The sequence below is a fragment of the Rhinoraja longicauda genome, chromosome 18 (genome assembly GCF_053455715.1).
Source record: "Rhinoraja longicauda isolate Sanriku21f chromosome 18, sRhiLon1.1, whole genome shotgun sequence".
Lineage (NCBI taxonomy): Eukaryota > Metazoa > Chordata > Chondrichthyes > Rajiformes > Arhynchobatidae > Rhinoraja > Rhinoraja longicauda.
In genome coordinates, this window is record NC_135970.1 from 9,504,082 (window position 1) to 9,519,520 (window position 15,439).

At 35.4% G+C, this 15,439-nt stretch overlaps 1 protein-coding gene across 4 annotated transcripts in view; it reads right to left on the minus strand.

The window, feature by feature from the left end:
• Positions 1-694: 694 nt before the first annotated feature.
• prdm11 (PR domain containing 11) overlaps positions 695-15,439 on the minus strand; it is a 103,468-nt gene continuing 88,723 nt past the window's right edge. For all 4 annotated transcript variants that reach the window (XM_078415084.1, XM_078415086.1, XM_078415083.1 and 1 more), the window contains one exon: positions 695-9,350. In XM_078415084.1, the coding sequence (XP_078271210.1) occupies positions 7,168-9,350 (2,183 nt within the window). In that variant the 3' untranslated portion in view covers positions 695-7,167. The remainder of the gene's footprint in view (positions 9,351-15,439) is intronic.

Here is a 15,439-nt window from a genome sequence, read left to right on the forward strand (position 1 = left end):
CAGGCCTTTGAGTTTCCATCAGTGTGCGTTAGTTCTAATGAAAGAATAAATCTGTAACAGTAACTGTAGACACAAAATGCTGGAGTAACTCAGCGGGCCAGGCAGCATCTCGGGAGAGAAGGAATGGGTGATGTTTCGGGTCGAGACCTTTCTTCAGACTGAATTACTGAGTTGCTCCTGCATTTTATGTCTACATTCGATTTAAACCAGCATCTGCAGTTTTTTTTCCTGTAACAGTAACTATTTCCCTCACTCCATAGACACTGTCTGACTGCTGAGAATTTCCAATATTCTCTTTTATTTCGGACTTTCAACAATTGCAGTCGTTTGTATCACATCGCTGATGTATTATTTTATCCACCGCATTATTTCCATTTATCTTCCATTTGCATCTCCTCCAATCTGTTCACTGGCGATTAAAACTCCTATCATCCTTTCTCAGCCAGCAGCATTGATACTTGTGCCATTCAGTCTCTCTTTCTTCATCCTCTCACTGGGATTCCTTTTGTTTTCTCCACCCTTCCTCTTCATCTGAATTTTAGTTTATCATAATTTCTAATTTTAGCTTGTTCTGATGAAAGATCATCAAACTGAAATGTTAACTTTGTTTCTCCCCAATGACAATGAATATTTCCAACTTTTTCCAAAATATTCGATGAGAAAAGTCATTTCAACTTAATTGAAATCATCAGCATTAGACTTGTTAGTTTTTATTAAACATATAGATTACACAGGCAATTTTATTTAGATAGGAAATATAGTCTGAATATTCAGAAAAAAACTACACACTGTACTTCTTTGAACAGAGCCTACAATAACATAAAAAATAAAATCAACGTCCAAATGTTTATGGCTTAGTGCAGTGGAGGAGGGAGGAAGGACATACATAGGAAATAGGTCTGCTAAACATATTTTCATCGAATCAATCTGATGTTTCTGGAGTCAACAAATCTGAAAAACTGCAAACTGGTTAAAACAAGTCTTCTAGATTTCCAATTATTTTTGTCTGTAGAACATTAGCACTGCTTATTTTGACTATATAGAATTATAACATTTCAATGTATTATGTGATGGCATCAATGACAAGTTTGATCTACATTTGAACATAGGATAATTTATAAATCAGAATTTTTAAATCTAATTTTTGATATCCCACTTTTTTCAATCTTCCTTCACTCACAGTCCACAAATCATCATTAGAAGGGAACATTGGCTGTTTCCTCCCTCTACATTCCTCAGTCCAAAGCAACTATAGGATTTTTGCTGCTGTGCTTTCAGAGATCAGGTAGGACAACACAGAGTGCAAACTAAACTTGGAACTTTGAGGATTTCACCAAGATATGCACATTTATGATGCCTAGGAGGAAAAGTGTAAATAGACTGATCTACTGTTAATCATTATAAAATCAGGTCGTAAATTGTAAAAAATGATTCATCAGTACTTTTTTTGTAATTAGACACTTCTGGACTCAAGGTTCTTTTGTTTGATTGCACCACGAATATCTTCTCATCCACTGATGTAAATTTGATAATGGACTAAGTAGCACATTAACGCCACTGGCCAATATTCTACAGGATAGAAAAAACCAAGAGGGGTAACCTCAAGCCAAGTGTGAAAGGTGTATGGAACGAGCTGCTGGAAGAGGTAGTTGAGGCAGGTACTATCACAATGTTTAAGAAAAATGTAGACAGGTCCATGGATTGGACAGGTTTCGAGGGATATGGGCCTCTAGGCGAGACTAGTGTAGATGGAACATGTTGGTCGGTGTGGGCAAGTTGGGCCGAAGGGCCTGTTTCCACGCTGCAGGTCTCTATGACTCTAAAGATATGTTTTGGTTTGGTAGGTGATAAAAATGCCCAATTCCAAGCAGCAAATATGAGAAAATATATCAGGTCCTTGGTAAGAGTGCAGTGGAAAGTTATAGGAATGGTACCAGAGATGAGGGACCAGATGTATGTTTTTTTTTTAATGCAGAAAGGTAAGAGAAAATGTAATAAAGGCGTTAATCATGATGAAGAATTCTCATGGAGAGATGGCCAAATTACAGCTCAGTCAATGACCACAAATTTAACATAACTGTACAAAAGAAGCACTAGAGACGTGATGGGACAATGTAAATAAAGAAATTGTGTACATTTGTTTACACAGAGCAAATGGTTATGATCTGAAAGAATAAAGAAAGCCGTAGTAATTTTCTAAATACATCATATACATATATTTAACATGGAAATATTTGCTAAATCCTGTGAAATACAGCAGACAAATGGAACTACTGTGAATTTTTTTTCAAGGAGCTTGCTCAGCCACCTTGAATCCAAAGACCTTCTTCTCTTACGCACAATTTAGTCCAGTCCTAGCCCAAAAAAGTGATTTATGAAATTGTGCTGTGAATAATAATCCACCCAAAATGTCCATGGTGAATATAATCAAGAGTAAAAAAGGTAATTCACGGCAAAAACTGCTGCTTCAGAACTAGAGTATGCTTAAAGTACTTGGATAAGCATTCCTTTTGGATAAACATATCTTGCATTTATATGGATGTCAAAATGTGGTGACGTCAATGGACAACATCCTAAAATGAGCCAAGCTGAACAGATAGCAATTCAAGGTGAGGCCAAGTAAAATGAAACGGTCTAGCATAACCACCAAATTAGCTTACAACCATTAGCAGAATTATGTAGGAGGGAACTGCTGCAGCTGATTTACACAAAGATAGACACAAAATGCTGGAGTAACTCAGCGGGACAGGCAGCATCTCTGGATAAAAGGAACCGGTGACATTTCCAGTCGAGACCCTTCTTCAGACTCCAGAGTCTGAAGAAGGGTCTCGCCCCAAAACATCACCCATTCCTTCTACCCAGAGATGCTGCCTGTCCCACTGAGTTACTCCAGCATTTTGTGACTATCTTCAGTAGGAGAATTATGTTTATATAGCTTGAATTTACAGTGAATTTACCAGTCTGAAACCAGTAGATGCCATTTAAGTAGCACTATGTTGACATGACTTGGTCTTTTCCTACCAGCAAAGGGCTCTGCCTAGATGATCGATGCACATTGGTTTCCATGTTAAAAATGTACATGTTCAGAAAGGAAAAAGGAGAATCCCTGTTCATTCAATATTTATCTTAATTCCAACTATGTTCGCTGATTTTACATTAATTTACATTCATACAGTGTAGAATTATTTTTTCTTTCTTGCTCTGGCATCTGGTTGAATGTCAATTTCAGATGAGTACAGAATGTCATGTCTTACAAAATATTTAAGATTTTAAATGCAATCTTAAGCTAAAAAAACTTGAGGATCAGGGGGCTGAAGCCCTGACTGTACTTTCTGTAATATGGAAAGATATGGAGATGGTATAGGTGGATGAGGACCAGTGGGAATCAAAAATACAAACAGAATCCTTTTTACTCTATCATTAAAATAAAACATATTTATCTTTCAATTGAAATCCCCAAATATTGGTGCATGAACTGTTCATAAGTTTGTGTTTTACAAACACCCTACATCTAATTTTATTCAAATGGAGATGCTAACTAATAAGTACTTTGTCAGAAAATCTGAATTTGGCGATGTAACCAAGAAATCTTCAGCCAATAACCCAGATTTTCTTTAGGTCATACGATAACTTTCTTCTTTTGGCTGTTATAAACTCTTGGCTAAAATAAGAACATTATAGAAAGTTAGCAAACGTTGGTCTTGACAACTGCTGTTGGTGATCCTGGAGGTTTAGTAGTTAAGTACATTAATGGCATTAGGGAAAAAATATAAAATTAAAATCAATCAACAAAGGGATAGAAAAATAATTCTGCGTAAAAAAAGGTTCCTATTTGGTACTTAATTTGTGATTGAAAATTCACTTGCAAATACAATGAAATGGGTTCTGTTGAAGGAAACACAATATGAGCAAATGCTACAATGTGCTTAAAAAAAAATCTACATTATTAACTAAACAATGAGAAATCATACATGTAGCCCAGTAATATACAGTAATTTGTCTTCAGCACCTTGAGGGACATCATCGCCAATCATATTGCATAATACAATGTACGTCATTCATGAGGCTTCTGTCTCACAGCAACATCTAAATGAGATTTTAACACAAATTCTCTCCTTATGTTCCTTTGGAAAACAGAGATCAACAAACAAGAGATCAACAATGTATGAACGGTAACTAAGAGGTGGATTAAACTTGCCAAGAGATCCTTCAATGTTTGACATTTTTTTTCTATTATCTCCACATTGTTCAGTATTTGTACACATATGATTGAGTCCACACATACCATGGGAACAATAAAAAGGCAAATCTAGAAAGATAGCTAATTCCAGGCACCCTTATAATTACATCTGATCTGATTATTGCATTTATGGTAGCCTTAGTTTAGCTGTATCTGTGCATTTACATCTTCCTCTCCAATCAATCTCCGGCCTCTAGAATGATCACTATTCTCCTGAAATGGCCAGGATGACCATTTTGCTCCTTTTAAACTATAATACCTATTTTCTAATTTCATCAGTTCTGCATAAAAATCATTTAAATATTGTAGCTAAATTATTAATCAGTTAGTTCATTGCATTTGTTAATCCATTTGATAACTTGCAGCAGGCAACTTTCAACAAGTATGTTTAGTAACTTAAATATAAAAATTTACACTTAGTTACAAAAATATATATGCATTTAAAAATATACAAACCATATTAAGACTGGGTATTAATTATGTTGACTAAACACATCTTTGTTCTCCATTTGCAGATATGAAAAATAAAGTCCACCAACAGTGAAGAATGCATTCTGACTCTGAATAAAGTTGCACAAATATTTTAAGTTTAGAAATGAAACATTTTAATTACTGGTGGATCCCTAGCTTTTGTAAATTTCTATCGCTTGTAGCTTATGACATTTATGACAATTTTAGGAACTTGTCACAACTTAGATCATGAGTAAGCTTAGTACCTAATGTTAATAACCAGACAAGGCATTTTGAAATTATAGCTCATGAGTACGATATATTATAGAACCGCATTAGCTAGACAAATCAACTTCAGTCTTAATATTTTGAACCAATATTAACATGTCCAACCCTTTAAGAATATACTATCTTTTTCATAATATTCTGAACTCTATATGTATACTCAGTTATAAATTCACTATAATATATCATATATCAGTTTTAAATTATGCAGTTCCTTAATTCTTTTCTATGATATTTGCACTCTAGTCTGCCAAAGATCAGTAGTGAACAAAGGCTATACAGTACAAATGTAATCACTTGTCCTCACTTTGATGTTTACGGTATATTTAAATTGGCTATCGCACTAATAGATTCCAGGCCCTATCACTTTGCGTCCATTTTCATAAAGGTTTTACTGCATTTCAAAATCTGCATTATGTAATTGATGTGCAAAGGATTAAATTCATACATACTAAGCAAAGTACACAGTAAAACGAGTAGATAGAACAGCCGCTTGCATGTTTTCCATACATCTTTGTCACTTGAGTTATAGAGAAAGTTGCCCTATTAAAATAAATGATGATAATTTGAATCTATGGTTCTACAATAATATTGCTCACCATAGTAACAAGATTCACATGGTATTAAACATCTACCTAAGTTGGTGGATACAAGTTAAAGGTACCAGCAATGCCTGTTCAGCATTTAAATTGGCAAAGACTTGTTGAGGTCACATAAAAGCATGGGCCTCTCATATCGCCTAGTACTTTTTACAATAAGAGCATCTGGAAACAGCAGCCTTTCATATTTAGATATGAAAGGGGACTGGCCATTGCTCATGGTACTGGGAGCAGGAATTCTACTTTTACTGGTACGGTTATTCTAATGCAGAAACATTGTATTAATAAAGTATCTTTTCTTGTTCCAAGATTTCAATTTAGAACTCTCAAATTTCATACCTGCGGTACAACTAGTCTTTCTCATATTCAGGAATTTCTGAATAAAAATTAGCTTAAATTTGTCGATTTGACAACAATAATAAAGTTTTGTGCAGAACTGTAAAAATCACAGGCATAAAGCATGACTAGGAACTGTCAAACAAAATGCAGTGTTTCTGTGGCATTTATAAATATCAAAGTATATAATAAAAGTGCTTTGCAGCCAGTGGCAGCACCTGGCAATATAAGTAAGTTATGCTTTTCAACAAATTCTATGAAAGATAATGTTTTCTCATCCTGTGATACATCATATTGCTGTATGACTTTGCCAATCTCAAAATGACCCTCCTTTCCGATTGAAATTATCAAAATAATCTCACTATCGTCTTTAAGAACAGACTTTCATCCAGTTGCAACTGGGCTGAGTCTTTAAAATATTTTGGACATGAAAATAATTTCTATCATCAATCCCATATAAGGGCACATATCAATAGTTTTATCGTCTAGCTTAGTTAACTGAACAGAGTTGAGTATGGTCAGCCAATGCAGTACTTGATTGTGTGTGCTTCCTCCCACAATAATAAAGAAATGAAAAGGGAAATATATTCCCTTGATAAATCTATTCATTTCTTGGTGTTTTTTTAAGACATGCTAATTTGACAGAAAAGCGTGACCATCTATTATCAATAATCATTATATATAAAAAATAAAGTAAATACTTATATTTTTGAATCCCTTCAGCTATGCATTTTATATCTTTTAAACCCCACAAATAACTAGTTACCTTTCCCTCCCCTCTCTCATGAGTCACTAACTGTTACTGCTTATTTATTGTTTATGTAAATAAGAGGTTAGTTAAAGACTGAACAAGGTGACCCATGTATCAGTCTTAGGCAGCATAAATAACCACAGTTTTCAAAGAAAAATTAGAATAACTTTGCTTATTATCTAATGTTTGCATTACTAAAAGCAAACTGCAGTCCAATATTTTTGGTGACAATACAGGACCAACGTTTTAGCAGACCATTTCATTCAGATTATTCGAACTTTCAATATTTGATTCCCAAAGGCGACAATAAATATAGGAATTGGATCCTACAGATTGGGGCAGCAGAGGTTTGTCGATGAGATTTATCAAAGTTTTATTGACTTTGCTGGTCTGGTATCTGTACCTGTATGTCACAAATTATCATTTTTATAAAATACCAATATATTTTGGGTTATTCTCATTAGATAGAGAAGCTAATATATAAGCAATTTAAAAGCACCGATCATTTACATTATGGTTTCATGAATATCTGTTAGACAATTAGTTCCCATGTCTAGGCCATGTAATGTTGGTTTCTGGTCCAGTGAAGTAACTCTGCTTAACATCTCTGGAGACAAGGAATATCTGTTTCCCGACTTCTCCTCAAACCAACAGTCCAGTGCCCTCTTTGCCTCGAAGTTTGCAATGGATGGTCCATTAACAGCAATAGTCAGAAGGTCATTGAGCTGGTCAAGGCTAAGTCGAGACCTGTTATTGTTACGTATCCGATAAAAGGCACCACGACTTTTCTCGCAAGCTGCTGTTGAAGTCGGCAGAACAAGCAATAATTGAATGATTCTATTTAGTATTGGGAATCTTTGTTTATACTTAAAGATGTGACGGCTCAACTCTTTGAAACCATTCTTGTTGTAGCATTCAGATTTTAGCACCCTCCATTCCTGCAATAAACTACCCCGAATGTCTCTGCCATCCAGACCAATTTCTTTTGTAAAAGATGGAATTATTTCAAAGTGCTTATATATGTGCATCATTTCTTCTTCACCATAACTCATCAGGTTTTCCTTATTTTGGGGCCAAGTCGTAATGTCAAACACTTGACATGCTCTAATAATGGTACGGCTATTGCAATCCAGCCTTTGTGCTAGAATGAGTTGCGTTTTTTGGCAGATCTTCTCTCTTATTGAATTAAACTTGGCTTCTGCCACTCTTAGGTTTTTCAGAGGAACACCATGAAAGCTTTCGTGAAACGTCTCCTCAAACTCTTGCAGAAATTCTCCTGGTGACTCCAGCAATCTACTTACCTCTTCAATGGCTTCTTCAATTTTGTCATCCGCATGGGTAATGAGAACGTGATCACCCTGAAAAATGAATGCCAGCCGTGTAAGAACAGCAATAACATCTAACAAAAAATAGATAAGCTTAACTGACTGATAGTCCATCAAGAATTGTAGCAGAGCCAGAGCAATGGCGGCAGCATCTGCTTTGTGGGCCTGAGCACTAACGTCCTTAAGATGAGCTATCACTTCCAAATAGTCTTTGATCAATGCATTCAAGACATTCTGCTCTCCAATGATCCACCTGACAGCTCGAATGTCACCCAGGAATTCTGTCTCCTCGCAGAGTGTTGCGGCAGTAGCTCTTAATTCACACATGAATTTGGGGGAATATCGATAGAAACTCAGCAATTGTTTTAGGTTATTCTCTAGATCTTCCAAACAGGTTAATTCTTTGTTACTAATAGCATCCAATACTTCCAAGTGAGGCCTATGTATCACACATGGGACAGAGAGTAGCCAAGGCAAAGCCTTTTTGATCTTCAGGGCTAAACCTGCCCTTAGACCTGTTGTCATATTGGCTCCATCAACCCCCAGTCCAACAATTATTTTTTCTTCTTTCCATTTGATCCCTATGCCCCCAAGGGCCCTGTCCAGTGCCTGTGTATAACCGTCCACTGTTGCAGAGCTCAGTTCCTGTAGGCACAATAACTCTGTAGCAGCTGGCCCCTCATTGGTAACATATTGAATGTAGATTGCAACATTATCAGCAATCATGTCATCTGTTTGCCCATCCAAAATCACACTCATAAATGGGGACACCCTGAGCCTCTCAAGGAGATCCTCATGAAGAGACATTGCTATGTGGTGAATTAAAGTTTGACAGTCTCCCTCATTCAAGTATTGGTCAACAATCTTCAAGTCACATTTTTTCAGAAGTTCAGCCAATGGTCTGAAATCTGAAAAATGCCTTCCTTCAAATGCTATGTGATAGGCGACATTAAATAACAGCGTCATGTTCCGGCACATCTCTTCTGTTTTTTCTGGATGCATCCTTAGTTTGTAAAGTTGCAAACATTTCTTATGAAGATTACTCTGGGCGTGCAACTTGATCGTGTGGATTTTGAACTGCTTAGAGCCTAAGATGAAGGCTGATGTTCTGGAGGACTGAACGGTGTACTGCCTACAAACATGGCACCACATTTCATTCAGAGTGGGTGAATAGCGCAGGAACCAGAACTTTTTCAGCCACTCATGTTTGAAGCGTCTGATCCTCCGGCCTGTACCAGTCGATATTTTCGATATTTCTTCTGTGGTGGCCAGAATCTCATTGGACATCGACTCGTCAGCTGAATCCATCTCCTGCTCACTTACGTCATCCACGACAACTGGGACAGGAGTCTGTTCTTCTTTAGCTAGGATGAGGAAAAGAAGAAAAATATGTTCAGAAACTAAAAGTTCAACCTCTTTTTTCCTAAATCTAATCACAATCACATTGGAGCATATTTTGCCATTGGATGGAATCAATCCAGTCCACTTTCAATGAGACTAGATCTTGTTGAATATCTTTTAAACTTTTCTAAAGCGGCAGGTCACTGAAAACACAAGTCAATAATCTTGCGGTGAGTGTCAAGCAAGCTGAAAGATTTTGCATTTAACCGAGCAAGTACCAAAGAGAAATTGCAAATTATAGCAGAAGAATTTAATTTAAAATTGGATGTAAGCAAAACTAAAGTGAGAAAAAAACATGGATTAACGGAGAGATAATAGAAATGATATATAAAACATTAAAATCATATTTCTAAAATCCTACAAAATTATTTCTGTACACTGGGAATAATTAATATTTAGAACCAGGAACATTGGCTGGCAGTAATTAACGTTTATTATGCCATTAAACAAGTATTTAGACTAGAATGGAGAATGCTTGACTTTCACGGAAATTATAGCAACTTCAAGCCATTCGATGCAGGTCAATGATAAACCACAAAGTAAGGAGCCATTTCCAAAAAACGGCCATTTTTTGGACAGTTGAGATTAACCACATATCTTTCACACACCTGAAGTTAAAAATCTGACAGGAAAACCTGGGACATTATTGGCAGAGCAAATTATTATTTTCTTTTTGTTATATAGTATTGTATTTATCTTTGCGACTCTGAAATTATTCCAACCCAGAGAAATATTTTGAAGTTCTTAACCACTTTGAAGGTCAGAGTCTATCTGACATCACACATCTTTACAGTTTAGAGAAGACTTAAATTAAATAATCTAACCAATTAAAAATAAGAGTTTAATAGTATGACATTGCGTGGAAGGTGTTAAAACCTATTCAGGTGATGATATTGAGACCACAGAAATTCTATGAAGATCATTGTTCCATCGAACCATTACTTCAAGCAAAGCAACCTTTTTCTATTGCCACAGTGCGAAATGCTATGAAATTAAATTCATTTTAAAACAACCTCAACAAAGTAAAACAGCTTTAGCTCCATACACAATCTACACTACACATATCCCAATGCAATTATTTATATGGTGCCTTTGACAGGTGTCCCAACTATTGGGTTATTACAAATCCTAAATACACTTGACCATTAATACCAGGAGATTAAACTAATGCTCTGAGATTTAAAAACCTAAAATGATCATGTTAGTTTAGCACAATCCATAATGAATAGAAAATAAACGGTATTTTCTTTAATGGCAATTAAATACTCAACCCCTGAGAATACGATTTGTCACTTTTCTGTTTTGTACAACATTTGTGCAATGTGATCAGTACAATGAAATAGTAAAATACAAAAAGTACATAGAGGGAGAAAAACAATCACATCCATCTGTTAAAACCCTTCTACTACAAAATCCTTTTATTTTGTGTCAGAATACTCAATGTTCCTCGACTCAGTGCAGGTGGGAGAGAGGAGGATGATGGCAAAGCTAACATTGCTGCTGGACAACGACTCCCACCCCATGCAGGACACTGTCACTGCACTGAGTAGCTCCTTCAGTGACAGACTCCTTCACCCCAAGTGCGTGAAGGAGAGATATAGGAGGTCCTTCCTTCCCGCTGCTGTGAGACTGCACAACCAGCACTGCTCACAGCAGACGAGTCAACAATAACAGCTAAGAACATACAGAAAACTGATGACAATTTATGTATCTTTTATTTATAATGAATGATCTCGTGCTCTCTTGCTATCCACTTTGCTGCTGTAACTGTAAATTTCCCCGGTGTGGGATGAATAAAGGAATATATTATTATTATTATTGTTATGTTGTATAGCTTAAAACGCCTATGTTTAAGGTTCAAACATACAAAATGAATGGTATAATAATTAACATTTACATATTATTCAAACATACATACATACATGAGGCAGATACTTTTATCGACTCACTAAATTCTTATGTATTTCTTAATTAGTGAACACCTGGTTATATCTTCCACTTTAACATATACACATCAACTGTACAAGCAATGTTGAAAAAAATCTCCAATATTCCTACTGACTGAACCGGTGTTATGTCAGGATACATTCCATCTAATAAGTTAGCAATATATTGATTATGATCTTGATTCATCTTTGTGCAAAGATTATTTTCTCCCTTGTGGGTGTGATGGAAATGGTAAGTGGAAGAGATGCAAAAGGTAAAGCAACCTCCATATAATAATAATACCAATTCAAAAAACACCAGCACCTAAATGGGATTAGAATATTATGGGAAGCTAGAGATAGCTGATGTCAGGAAGCCAACTAAGGAAGCAAAGCACAGTTGCTAATCTAAACTGTTTTAAACATCTATTTATGTAAAAGAGTTTAATTGTTTCATTATGAGTAGTATAAGAAAATAATAACATCAAACGATGAAACACGCAAAGCTTACAATTTCCTACTGAAAGAAAAAGTATCACAAGTCATAGTACAAGTCTCAGCACTGTTGTAAAGGATTTTAAATTGGAAAACATGAGCCTTAACAATTTTATAGTAAGTCTTGCCTGTACCGACGAGAAAAATAATGCAATTTTATTTCACTTGATATATTTGTATAAGTCTAAAGGCAGCATGGCATTTGGATGAGCAATGCATCTCAGACAACTTAAAGATTTCTACAGATAACCATACGTGTGCAATCGCTAAATGTGGCTGACCAATTTCATATAAATAGAAGAGAAATTAAAATTGCTGTTAAATTGCTTGGTTTTCTTTTAGAGAAAATGGTATGACAATATATTTGTGAAAGCTTTGAAAGATGCCTATTCTAACTTCATAAATTGTTAATATATGATACTTCTCTCTATCAGCGGTTCAGGAATATAGCAGCTAAACGCAATCTTTTATAATTGGATTAGGTTTGTACAAATAATTTGGATGTATCAAGATTGCTGAAACAGCACTGAAACAGAATTCTATGTGATCCTACTGGACAGAGGAGTCACCACTGGCGCAAAGCATTAGATTAACTTATCAGTTAAACTCATCAAGTGGACTATGACTCCAAATAAAAATACACAAAGCATCAACAAATCCTTTTAAAAACACTGTTTCTACTGACTGGAAAGAGGATGTCCACAAGGAAGGCAAGGGTACAGTCTGCCCCAACAGTCATGAAAAAAGATTAGATTATGCATATTTGCACACATGTGCTTCATAATATTTATCATGTGCATGTGTCGCCTCAAAAAGCCAGTACATTTAAATTACTATGCATGTCTCTTAACACGACCGACTGTAAAATCTTCACTCACTTACATTCCTGTGAAGTACCTTGTGCTGTTTTAATCTGTTAAAAGTTCTTTATAAATGCAGAATTTTGTTACACACACAGGATACATTGGGATAGAAGATTCAGCACAGACATGGGGGGTATGTATACAAAATAATAGTTATAAATAAGATGTGGAGCTAGTTTGATGGCTGTCTCAATTGTGGGGTTCACTCTCATTTTGCAGCTAGAGTTTCTTTCGATTACTGGAAAGATTAAGAAGCTTACCTAAAATGAGACAATTATTAATGTTTTAGCATTAAAAACGATTAAAAAAAAAAAAAAAGCAAAAGTTTGTTTAGATTGATTCAATAGTACAGTTGACATTACTGTAAGCAGAAATTAAATCAAGTAAACCAATAATACCAGCACATCATCAAGTTACCTTCTCTAATTCAAACGTGCAGCAGCATCAACATACCACGGCTATAACAGTAGTAACTTCTTGCTATTTGTACAATAAAAGATCAGGACATTCAGCTTTCATATCTAATGTCAATATATCACACCTCAAATTTGAGAAAAATGAAACATTAGTATTCCAATAATTTCCACCGCATTTATGAAAATTTAAGTATTCATAAGACGGGGAAGCTTCCCTCATGCCTGACATCATCACCAGAAAATACAAATTGAAGTGCTTCATAAAATTAGTTATGCACAATCAAATGTCTTTTTAAGAAAAGAACTGCAATTTGCATTGCCATGAATTGAGAACTTAAATTGTTTAATTTTTTTAGTGCTATTCCCAAACTGATATGTGAAATTATGTACAAAACTAGAAATTATTTGGAACAGTTGCTCTGCTTTGTAACAAATGCACTTTTTTACTTTTTTACTTAAATGGTGTCCACACCAGCAAAATGTGTAACATTATGGTCAATTTCTCAGCCTTCCAAACCACAGCATTTACATTGCCTTTTGTGCCCATTTTATTGCTGAAATCTTCTTAGAGAACGGGGATATAACAAAGAAAACTTTGATTAACATCAGAACTTCATAAGCACTTTATAGCCAATTATATACTTTCTAAAGCAAACTCACTTTTGTAATATAAAAAAACAGGCAAATTGCTCCTGGCAAGCTCTGACAATCAGAAATGTTACGTAGACAAATTATTCTGCTTTCATTTAGTGACATTGATTCAGAGATAAATATGGACCAAGACACCTGAGGTAACACTCTTGTCCTATGATCACTCACACGCACACGAGTCAATGTAGCGTCGTGTCTAAAGGTACTGCTGTGACATGCCAACAGTATTGGATTGGATTGTCATCGTACATTGTTGTGCTCAAGTCAATGGAATGGAAATTGAACACGCAATCTTCAAAAATACTGCCGAGTCACAACTGACATTAAAGATTCAACCAACAAAAATGTACTCGATTCAAAATATATAAAATACATTTATACACCACTTTGGTATTCCCAGGGTGTTTGACAGAATCTGAAGTGGAATCAATAACATTGCCTTTATTCACATGTTCACAATGATTCACCCATTGCAGCAGATTGCTTACCTTTTTATTTAATTCTTCATTTTCTTATTATCAAATGCGATTTTCACAATTTTCTATTCTTCAAAAAGCATAGGATAAAGCAAAAACATTCAATCCTTCCACAGCATCCCCCTACAACCCTCCTCCCCCCAACTAGATCACAATTCCAAGACTTATGTACGAGTAATGAGAGGATACACTGTGGAGCAATTTCTAAATTAAACAAAATAATTAAAACCAAGTACATCATCTTTATTCATTTTAATTTATCACCAGTGTAACAATAAAACCCAAGCAAATATGCAAAAATAAAATCATAAACCTACAACATATGTGCAAAACACGGGAAACAGCAATGAAAACAACAGGGATAGATCGAGAGCAAGCAAGATTATGAGGGACCCCTGCCACCGCAGCAACGGACTGTTCCAGATGCTACAGTCAGGCAAGCGCCTCCGCTGTCACGCTGTGAAAACGGAGAGGATGAGACGGAGGACTGGCCATCAGGACTGTTAACTTTTATAACTCCAGGGACTAAATTTTGTCTTCTCTGTATTAACTTTTATTTATATGCTGTAACTGTAATTCTTTTTTGTGCACAATCCGCAGGCATTGCCACTTTCATTTCACTGCACATCGTGTATGTGCATGTGACAAATAAACTTGACTTGACTTGAGGTTTATTTATCTCAATGAAAATAATAATGGTTCTTGAATGTTAAACTTGACTTTTCTCTGTGACTTGTCAAAGATACAATTTAGAGAATTGCTTTTCCTCTGGCAATTGCTGATTCACAAAAGCACATGTTGATGAGGTACGGGAATTTTAATTGTCGTCACCTTTCTTTTACATGTGTAAACTGTCAGTGCAGTGAGTTTAAGCTGCTGGTTAAACCATTTCTGGACAAAACATTTGAGAGTCCCTTCAATAAGCTAAGGGAAGTTTTATAAATTTTACTTATCATATTTACATTTCACTTTTCCTGTCCGCTTAACAAATTCCTGCATTATCTTAGTACTTTAATGAAAACACATTAGATAACAGCAACGTCTTATAGAATAATTCCAGAAATCTTCAAATAATAATTATTAACTTAGAAGACATTTTTAAAGGCAATTTAATTTTAGAAGAATTTGTCTGAAATTGAAATTTCAGAAAAATAATTTCTCGCAGTTATCAACAAATTCCATAGGTTGGCTTTCTATCTTCCCCATTTTCTCTTGGTGATGTCTGC